Here is a 10,777-nt window from a genome sequence, read left to right on the forward strand (position 1 = left end):
ATGGAAGAATTGAAGAAATCTATGAACTATCATTCTATGGTTCCAAACCTCTTACTCCTGTCATATTCAAATACCACTGGTTTCATCCTGGAGTAACGAGACGGACCCCTAAGCTTGGGCTAGTCGAGATTCGACAGGATTCTGTCTATCTAGGAAAAGATGTCTACATTGTGGCTCAATAGGCCATCTAGGTTTATTATACGTCATACGCGTGTAAAGACGTCAAGCATCTTAAGGGTTGGTCTATTGTGCACAAGGTATCGGCACACAGTAAACTACCTGTCCCAAATGATGAAGATTACAACTTCAACCCAAACACATATGATGGAGAGTTCTATCAAGAAGAGGGCCTACAAGGGAGGTTTGACATAGACTTAACTAAAGAGATAGGAATGGAAGTAGACAATGAAAGGGATAATGATGAGGACGCTGGAGACGAGGTGCGAAATCTAAAGGACATACAAATGCTTGAGTGATTACGTTTAGGCAATGACAATGAAGACAACATTCCTCCTTTGGATGGTGTTGATGAGTTGGACAATGTTGATAGTGATGACGAGACCTATGATCTAGCTAATCTCAATCATGAAGATTATTTCTAATACATGTAATACTATGTTTTTTGTAATTATGTTTTATTTATTTTTGCAAATATTTCTAATACATGTATTACTATGTTTTTTGTAATTGTGTTTTGTTCATTTTTGCACCTATTTCTAATTACGTCTTGCTTTTCTTTTTTATTGCAGGTGATTGAACAAAGATGGCGGGCAACCATCATAGGTCCGTGAACTCGATTTACCAAAGACCACGCCGACTATAGGAGGAGGCGGAGGGGGCGGCGGAGGGATCGGACAGGAGGAGGAGGAGGACCGCCAGACGTAGGAGGGGGCCGTCTCCTCCCACGCCGTGTGAGGAGGAGCCAGAGGAGGAGGTGGCGCCCATGGACGAGTCGGATGATGAGCTGGTTTGGCAGACAAACGAGGAGGAGGGGTCACATGAGGACGACGAGTTGGAGGCGGCAGGCATGGGTTCCGCTTCCTCTGACTCCTCTTCGAGTGTCTACTTGCGAAGTCCCACAAGCCTCCCACAGGTTCTGCTTCCTCACCAATGCCCAGTGATTCGCCCTGAATGGCAAAAGTAAGTAACTTTATATGTTATCACCACTACTTCATATGATATGATGAAAAAACTAATAATTTTTCTTAATCACTTGTGCAGGAACTGGGTGGTTGTGTTGGGTGGTTGCGCATGGCTAGTCAACGGCATCTGGGGTCTTCTGTGCAGGCAACACTTCCCCAGCATTATCATGTACGCATCGAAGACGGAGCCGACCTACTCGTTTGACCACTACGCCGTCGCCACTGATGCGGAGTACCCCAACAAGGCGGCGCGGGTGAAGGCAGAGTTTTGGGTAAGTCTCCCTCGCACAACATTGCTCAATATGTCGCATTCATTGGATTTTTCTTGAAATAATGAATGGATACATCGCTTTTGTATGCAGACTTATTACAGATGCGAGGAGGGATTTGAGGCCAGGGCGGAGCAGGTGACTACCAAAGCCTGTAAAAAACTCATCACCGACATGCATCACGAGGTGCGCATCCAGGCCATCATAACCTACTACGGGTCAAAGCTTAGAGAGAAGAAAACCAAGAAAGACGCAAGAGAGATGCAGCTGACCCGGGAGCAGTACCTTAAGGTAAATGAAGAACATCAATATTGATTCGTTTTGAGATTAAGTTGGTTAAATTTGATCTTCTTATATGTCCAATACTTGATGACGTGTAGATGATTCCCTGGTGGTGCCAAGCATACCCCGAGTGTTGGGCGATGATGGTGGAGAGGTGGTTCATGGAGGAGTACCTCAAGATGCACAGGGATGCTCAGGACCGTCGTTTGTAGATGCAAGGTCCAGCACACCATCAAGGCAGCCGCAGCCTCGCCGGATACAAACAAGCATGGGTACGCGAATTCATTTATCTATTGTGACGCTCAGTTCTGCCTGATTTCTAATCATCGTGTTGTCTTTCTCGCAGTCGGTGTCACATAGTGGCCAGGCTTGCTCGGACTTCCAGGCATGGTGTATGACCCACAAGGGCAAGGCGACGTCCGACATCTCCTTCAACTTGGAGGACCTGCCCAAGGCATACACGAACCCGAGCGTCCACTCCCGCATCAGTGAGTACACTGAGGTGGCGAGGTCGCTCCATGGGTCAGACCACGATCCGAGCACCCAGGACTTCAATGGAGAGGCCATCATGAGGGCGGGGCAAGGCAAGAAGCATGGGCGGTTCTGGCTTGACGACAGCGTCATCGACACAGCCTCTACTCCCTCTCTCTCCTAGATCCGAGCACGGAGTACGAGCGAGAGCCCGGCCATTCGGTCGACGCACTCAAGGTTATTCCTGTTTTACTCGTCATACATTGATCTTTACACACCTTAATTAGCTTTGCATTACTGAAACATTGGAGTGAAATATTGCAGGCCTGGCTGAAACAAGAAATGAGGCAACGTTAGGAGCTGGAGGCCGGGCACCAGAGGATGGTGGCCCAGCTGGAGGCCGAGCGGGCCGAGCGGCAGGCCCAGGCGCAGAGGCTGACGGACATTACAGAGTTCCTACAAGGGCTTGGGCAACGTGTGGGCTTCTCTCTGCCAGCTGGGCTGTTGGTTCCACCTCCGTCTCCACGTCCTGCAGCTCCAGCTACTCCTGTGAGTATGAAAGTTTTTTACTTTCGCTTGTGCTTTGCTTGTATGGCCTCTACCTTCCTAGATTAGCTATCCAAATAATTTTGTCTCACATGCAATCTTTTCTTCTTTGTGTAGTCTCCATCTGATGGTGGTTCGAATAATCCACCTCATGCACCTCCGAATGATGGACCTTCACCACAGTCGCAGTGGCTGAGATGAGTGCACGTTGTATTTTTTTCATTTGTTGTTCACTTGGTAATGGACTTATGATATACTTGTGATGCACTTGTGGACTTTGATGGACTTATGGATTTATTTAGATGGACTTGAGCACTTGTTATTATATATGTGATATATATTGTGATGAATATGATATGTGCGGATGGATGTGTGGATGGATGAGATATATATATGATGGATGAGATATATATGTGATGAATGAGATATATATGTGATGGATGAGATATATATGTGATATATGTTTGTATGAATTTATTTGTCATGATGGAATGTAAAAAAAATTGTCGTTTTGGGTCACTTTGCCGAGTGTTGCACTCGACAAAGGACCCCGTTGCCGAGTGCCATGGTCACAGCACTCGGCAAAGCTGAAAAAATGGGCGCTCGGAAAACCATTTTTCCATCTTTGCCGAGTGTCATGACTATGGCACTCGACAAAGAATTTTTTTTAAAAAAAAATCAAACTTTGCCGAGTCCGGCCAGAGGGCACTCGGCAAAGAATTTTTTTTAAAAAATTCAAACTTTGCCGAGTGCCGGCAAGAGGGCACTCGGCAAAGAATTTTAAAAAAAAATCAAACTTTGCCGAGTGCCGGCCAGAGGGCACTCGGCAAAGAATTTTTTTAAAAAAATTCAAACTTTACCGAGTGCCGGCAAGAGGGCACTCGGCAAAGAATTTTTTTTAAAAAAAAATTCAAACTTTGCCGATCGCCGGCCAGGGGGCACTCGGCAAAGAATTTTTTTTTAAAAAATATATAAAAAATCTTTGTCGAGTGCCTGCAGGGTTGGCACTCGGCAAAGCCACCGTCAACGGGGCTGGCGCCGTGATGGTCGCTTTTCTTTGCCGAGTGCCCCCGGGGCTCTCGGCAAAGTCTTTGCCGAGTGCCCGATAAAAGACACTCGGTAAAGAGGTCTTTGCCGATCAATTTTTTGCCGTGTGTTCTTTGCCGAGTGCAATTTGGCCTTTGCCAAGTGCTCGGCAAAGAACCTGAATCCAGTAGTGACTGTCTTATGTGCTAGCACCGACTTTTAGGCTAGCACCGCAGCACGAATCACACATGCCAGTGACCTGATTGGTGTGGCTGACAACTCGCTCGTGGCGGCCCACTTCTGCCAGAACCTTGCTATGGACTTGTGGTTTGGAATGGGATCAGAAGTCCTTGCTCTACTCCGATGATGCTGATAATGGTGATGCTTGTGGGTGTCGTATGCCTCGCTGGAGGCATTGTCTCATGTGCCCTCTTCCCTATTCCCACCTCTACCTAGCTAGAGGTTTTTTTTCCTGGTTGTAAAACCAGTGATGCTATTTCAGTTGGCATTGACGGCGTCTGCGGATGCCATTTCCCCCATGGAGATATTGCTTTGTGAACCCTGGTGGTTGTTGCATTGGGTGGAGTGGATTTTGGTTTAATGGGCCGCTTTGATTGTGGTGGTCAAACGTGTCATTGCTAATGTGGTGTGATGGTTCTCGGTGGTGGTGGTCTAGAGTGTTCGGTGTTTACTTTTGTATGTACATGTTTACTTCTTTATTAATAAATAGACCGGGCATTTAACCTGCCAGCTTCTCTTAAAAAAAAGGAAATACCCCTTTTGCTTGTTTGGGGCAGTGCTTCGACATTAGGATCCTGAAATATCTATTTCAAATCAGGGTTTATTGCTCTTCTCACTACTACTGTGTTCTCATGTTGCATTAGTCATGATAGCAGTTATTGAAGAGAAAACTCCAGTGAGTAGTTAATATGTGAACAGAGCAGCACAAGTGCTGGTTATTTTGTTCGGCGTGGCTAGCGCCCGGACGTCCGAACGCCCGTGCTGCCCGCCCCCATCCGCTTTGATTCGCCCCTTCCCCCACGCGCACCCTGCCCCTGTCGCTGCGCCCGCCGCTCCTTCCCCCTAACCCCATCTTCTCTCCGTGCAGGTGGGACCTAGGAGCGGAGACAAATGGCTGAGGACGAGCACGCCCATCAGCAGGCCCCCAACGCCGCGCGCCCCGACCGCTGGCCCTCGCTTGCCCCGTCCGCAGGCCCCTGACTCGCCGCGCCCCATCCCCTCGGCGCCTGGCCCGTACACCCATCACTCACCACACCCCATGACTCTCCAAACAATATAAAACACTTTAATGCAACATACGTTCAAATAGATAAAACATTTAGAACATACACTTGCAACATATATATGAAACATATGGAACATCCAGATAAAACACTTGCAACTTACAACACGAAAACACTTGTTGCAACATAAGGCTAAAATAGATAAAACATTATTAACATACTCTTGCAACATATGTGTGAAATATATGTAATATCCAGATCAAAACGCTTGCAACACACGTCTGAAACAGGTGATACATTTTGAACAAACGCTTGCAACATACCTCTAAAGCACTTGCAACATGTGCAACATCCCGATCTACTTTTGCAACATTTATATGAAACACTTACAACATTCATATGAAAACATCTGAAACACTTAAGACATACATTTGTAACATAGGGGGAGGGGAGGCCGGGGCCGGTCAATTCCGGCCATCGGGGTGGGGCGCCGGCGGTGAGCGGCGGCGCGCGGGACCACCAGCACCGGCCGTGCTCGTGGGTGCCCTTGGCTCGGCCTGGGACGACCTGAGGCGCCCTGGCACGTGCGCCCAACGGCCATTGGTAGGAGCAGCGGCGGCGCCCCATGGCGACGAGGCATCCCGATAGTGCTGGGGATGGGAAAAAGGTCGGGGAGGCACTCTGCTGACAGCGGACGTGAGAGAGACAGTGCGAGAGTTGGGGAGGGCGAGAATGGGGGAGAGCATAGGCGGGCGGCGCGCGCAACGACGCAGGAGGGAGCGGCGTGGGTGGGAGTGAGGAGCGAGAGGCGCAGGTGGAGCGTGTGATGGGTGGGAGCGAGGAGCGAGGGGCGCAAGATGGGGTGTGCGGCGGGAGGCATGCGACGATGGACGAACGCCCAGATCTAATCATTATCATATTTTGTTTGCGCAGGGAGCTATCTCTATCACTAGTTGTTGCTTTCTTCTCCTGGATTGGTGAAAGGCACACCTTTCCTTTCACCTACTCTGTGTGACTGTTCTCAGATATTACCATCACAATGGGAAACTCAAATAGTCTCTGTTCTGACAGCGCCACGTTAATGTGACACTCTCATTAATACTGGACTGCATTCGACTACTAAAGCACCAATTTGTGTTGCTCTTCCAAGCTTCCAGCAAATGAGGTATATAATATAAACATTCATTTGCCTAAAGCAGAAAAGACTGAATTGCACAAAACACTGGGTTTTAGCACCAAGTTAGCACATAGATAATCCCAAAACTTATCACTTCACACTTGTCGGTATTGATGACACAGGTGATCAGCTTTTTCATTCTGGTGTATGTACAGAAACTATAATACAAGCAGGCCCTATGTTGTTGGTACTATAATTCACATATCCTACAATTTTATGCACACTCGGTTCCCTTCTAGTTGAATTTTATAGCTCAATTTCCTGGAGTCATGATCTAGGCCATTTTGCCAATAGTGGTGCTTGCGCTGCTTCCTCATCAGTGCTGTCTGAAACGACATCTTTTGTGCCTTTATCCTTGCTTCCTGGGTTAAGCATCCAAGCAAAACAAAAGGAGATTGCCTGTAAAATATTCAGAATTTGAGAAAAACAGTCAGTACTGATTCCAGTTGCATACTGACATTTTCTATCACCCTGAACCTGAGAGGAAGAGGACTGACCAAGAACAAACTAGCAACGATAAAGCTGAAACCTTTGCAATCGAAAGGTGCTTCCTCTGAAATGAAGTAAGCTGAAACAGAGGAAATGATGAGAGAAAAAATACAAAAAACATTGTGCATGTGGCACAGAAATATATGAAAATTTTCAATTTGATACCAGAAAGTCAATTGCTTACAAGTCAGTGGACTCATAAATAGTGGTGCCAACAATATAGCTACAGATTGCACGGTTGCAATAAAACCTTGCGCTTTTCCCTGTAAAGATAATACAATGAGACAATGGTGCATATGGTTAGGAACTTTTTTTTAAAACTGCTAGCAGGAATATGCTAGGCAAATATATTGATAGAGGAGACATGGTTAGGAACATAGGAATTAGGATAGAAGTTTTCAAGTTTGAATTACTAATTAAAGCCAGGGGAGGTCAGGATTGTATATGTACCTGGTCACTTGAGAGTACTTCACCAGAAATGATCGCATATATCTGCAGAATTGCATATTTTTCATGTAAACAAATTTACGAATATCACTGGAATGTATTAAAATATAAAAGGCATCTTTTTCTGAATATTTTTCAGACACTGTCACCTTAGATTATTATTTTTAACTGTGAAAACTTGAAGTCATAGTGCATACAGGACAAATAAGTAGGATTGACTTACTGCTGGTTTGGCTAGAACATAGATGATACCCAATGAAGAGCTAAAATATGGAACCTGCAGGATACAGTAGAAGGTAAATGGACAAAGCTTTTGTAACTGTACCAAGTGGTAAATCCATCAATATGTGATAATTTTTCTTAGAGCATCAATTAGTTGAGGTTCGTTAATGAAAACATAAATCAATTGATGACTTCAGTAAATTTGATTGGATACATACCCACGAAGCCCATGCAACACCATAAAGCAAAGCCTGGAAAAAATTTCCCCAAAATTAATAGGTCAATATATCAAATTAGTGAATCTGAGACTAGTAAAACAGAGTACAAAATCTCAGTGCAATAACTTCTCACTTACATAAGCAATGGATGCGAGTATTGAAATACATAAGACGCCTTTTTCACCAATTATGTGGCTAAGAAAGGGGAGCACCAGAATCTACAGTATGAAAACCGTATCATAAATCCACAGATAACTAACTTGACAATTGGCAGGCCATGCAACATATATATGTTAGTTTAGTTGGTATAGAATAAAATCTTGAAAGAGCACCTGTGAAAAGATTGAACCAACGCCGACCACCATTAGAATTTCTGAGAACTGATCCTTGTCAAAGCCGAATACGGACTTTAGGTAATACTAAAAAGAAAAGATAATTAAAGTTCCATATAGTTTTTTTAACAATATATCATAAAAAACATAAGTGAGACAACCATTTACCATTAGAACGTCGCTAATGCCAATCATGCCCAATTTATAAAAGAAGGCAACATATGAGATTCTCCTAAGTGTTTCACTACAACATAGGAAGACAAGAAATCAAAAGGAATGACATTATGCAGAAGCTGAAATAAAGGCATTCTTTAATAAAAAAGGAAATTGCAAACTTTTGTTAATTTCAAAACTAGTTAATGTTCATTGTATACAACTATCAAGATGTGGAAGCTGAAGAACGTTTCTTAACTCCCTTCGTGTGCGATCTACCAGTTGTATCATGTTCTGTTTAGTCCCTTCATAACTTTTTTAAAACAATTGTGATAGAAAACTGTTAATTTTGATAATCAAGAACTCATATAGCACTTTATACATTCCAAATTTTTTGTCCATATTACTCCTTTTCTTCAAGAAAACAACATTTTTTAATTGTTGAATACCACTAAACTAGCACATAGGCATGAAGCACAATGTTATTATTTAGATTGATACAAGGAAAAACATATAAGTATAATTAACATTTTCCCTCATGAACAAGGAGGGGTAAAACACTAAATAGATTTTTACATGAATTTCATTATTCATCATGAATTCCTTGACTATTTAACTTTCATGCTCAATGTGCAAGGGTTACCTGTTTTTGACTATGCTAATGTTCTCCTTGATAGATTCCCAACGTTCTTGTGGTAACTTGACAAGCAAAGATGACATCGACAAATGCTGAGAAGGTGTAGAAGAAGCTCTTTGGACTGTCTCAACCAAATATATTTTCATGTAGAGGATAGAACAGATCAACAAGACAATCGAGACCTAATAAACCAAAGTAAAGCACTTATAAGATTTAATGTTAGCAAAGAGAAAGTACATAAATTGAAATTGTGATGCAACTATATAAGTAGCATTAACTACCGATACCTCAAAAATCCACCTCTCAGGCAGGAACCTTGAAAACACGCTCCCCAGACTGTGCGCGGCAGAGAAAATTCCAGTCATGATGCCAAATGCAGCTGCCCTCCTTGATGGTTCAACTGCATCTGCCTAATTAGCATAATGTTTTTTATAACCCTTGAATCACTATCTGTTATTCACAAACCACCAAACAAATATAGCCTAAAAAACATCTGTTTGATTGTTACATCTCTGGTTTCAAATTACTTAAAACAATGCACACGAATAATCCTAACATAATATTTCCAAGCACGAACATGGTAAATTAGGGAGCTTTTCTTCTTTCATTACAATTTAAGCAGGCATATAGTTACTTTTTCGCACAGCATTCGACAAAGAGCTTGTTTGCCGAGTGCCCAAAGGATTGCACTCGGCAAACCCCCTTGCACTCGGCAAATTGACTGTTTCCGGTAGTGGTGGGTGGGTGGGGGTGTGTGTGTGGGAGGGGGGTGGCTTTTCGAAGCGGCTCCTCTGAGAGCCAGTAAAGCCCCTGCCTTCGATTTGTCTTTGCCATTGGGATTGGTTAGAGCCCAAGGCCTCTGGTCTAGCTCCTAGGCAGAGTAAAATTCGTTGTTTAGTCGCAAAAAAAAGTAAAATTCGTTGCAAAATCCAAAAGTTATTGGCAACTTTGTTAAAAAAAATGTCATGCTAATACTTTGTTACTGATAGATGGATAAAACCATAGTACTCTCCCGGACATAATTTTACATCTAGAAAAATGCCAAATAGTACGGGGAGGAGCAGTTCAATGAATGATATATATATGTGTGTGTGTGTGTGTGTGTGTGTGTGTGTGTGTGTGTGTGTTTACCTACAAAGACGTACGAGGAGACTAGGATTACTATTCTCACCGTGTAAGCAATAGCGAGGCAGAATATGGTTCCTTGGCCATTCATGCATGAGAGGGTACGCAGAACAAGGTAGACATACACAGCAGTCCTTGAATTGTTCCAAGCAAGCACAGCTGCAAGTAGCATCCATGAGCAATAAACAAGTATTAGTACCAAGTGCAGATGGACTACTATATATGTACAAAAATGCCCACATTGACATATTTTCTTATTATATTACCAAACGGGATGATGGAAGTGGAGGCAGTGAGAAGGATGAGAGGCTTCCGGCCATGCTCATCAGCCAGCTGGCCCATCAGAGTGAACCCTATCGTCCTGAAAATCCCTCCAACCTGCAATCAGAAAGCAATTAACTGACGAAACAACATGCAACCACTGAATGAACAAGAACCTGATGAAGAACACATATGATTGTCCTAGAACATCAAACGGCCGGAATAATGCAGGGTGCTAGGAAGGAAGGAATTGAAGGCATACCGAGGACTGCAGGCCGGTGAGGTAGAGGGCCTCCGGGCAAGACCAGTCGTCGGCGGGGCAGAGCGCGGCGGTAACCTTGTCGACGAGCGCCGGCACGGTCATCTCCTCGGCGACGCCGTAGAGCACCAGCCCGACCATGAGGTGCAGCACCGGCCTCATCATGACGCTCATCGTCGCATCGCCTTGTTGGAAGACACCCATTATATTTTTCTACTCCTAACGGGGGCTCAGCTCGATCAATCGGTCCTTGAGTGCTGGTTAGTTACAGGGCGTTTGGCAATGGACCAATTGCAGGCGCTTTATAAGAAGCAGCCGCGCGCGCCTTTTTTTTTTTTTTTTCATTTCACTTGGGTAGAGAAGGACAGAAGGAAACAGCACCAGGAGAAGGTGAGGTCAGCTAAAATGATTGCTACTTCTTTTTACGAGCAATGACATGTCATAGAAAGGAAAGGTGCTGCCGTGCTGGCACTTTTT

General features: G+C 44.3%; 1 protein-coding gene across 1 annotated transcript; it reads right to left on the reverse strand.

Annotated features, from left to right (window-relative positions):
- Positions 1 to 6,147: 6,147 nt before the first annotated feature.
- LOC136518640 (uncharacterized) lies at positions 6,148 to 10,558 on the reverse strand. The gene is made up of 14 exons (XM_066512314.1): positions 10,304 to 10,558; positions 10,047 to 10,158; positions 9,827 to 9,939; positions 8,943 to 9,065; positions 8,662 to 8,837; positions 8,034 to 8,109; positions 7,866 to 7,952; positions 7,671 to 7,751; positions 7,534 to 7,566; positions 7,317 to 7,370; positions 7,097 to 7,138; positions 6,831 to 6,909; positions 6,655 to 6,725; positions 6,148 to 6,556 (listed from the first exon to the last, which is right to left on the reverse strand). The coding sequence occupies exons 1-14, from the start codon at positions 10,502 to 10,504 to the stop codon at positions 6,425 to 6,427; spliced, it is 1,380 nt and encodes a 459-aa protein (XP_066368411.1). The 5' UTR covers positions 10,505 to 10,558; the 3' UTR covers positions 6,148 to 6,424.
- Positions 10,559 to 10,777: the final 219 nt, after the last annotated feature.

Source organism: Miscanthus floridulus, chromosome 17 (assembly GCF_019320115.1).
Source record: "Miscanthus floridulus cultivar M001 chromosome 17, ASM1932011v1, whole genome shotgun sequence".
NCBI classification, from domain to species: Eukaryota; Viridiplantae; Streptophyta; class Magnoliopsida; order Poales; family Poaceae; genus Miscanthus; species Miscanthus floridulus.

Excerpts from the sequence above, each read along its gene's own strand:
- LOC136518640 (XM_066512314.1), bottom strand. The coding sequence starts at position 10,504 with ATGGGTGTCTTCCAACAAGGCGATGCGACGATGAGCGTCATGATGAGG. Across the intron at positions 9,940-10,046 it reads CACTTCCATCATCCCGTTTG|CTGTGCTTGCTTGGAACAAT; the intron begins GTAATATAATAA and ends TGCTACTTGCAG. Across the intron at positions 8,110-8,661 it reads ATTAGCATAGTCAAAAACAG|TGAAACACTTAGGAGAATCT; the intron begins GTAACCCTTGCA and ends CCTATGTTGTAG.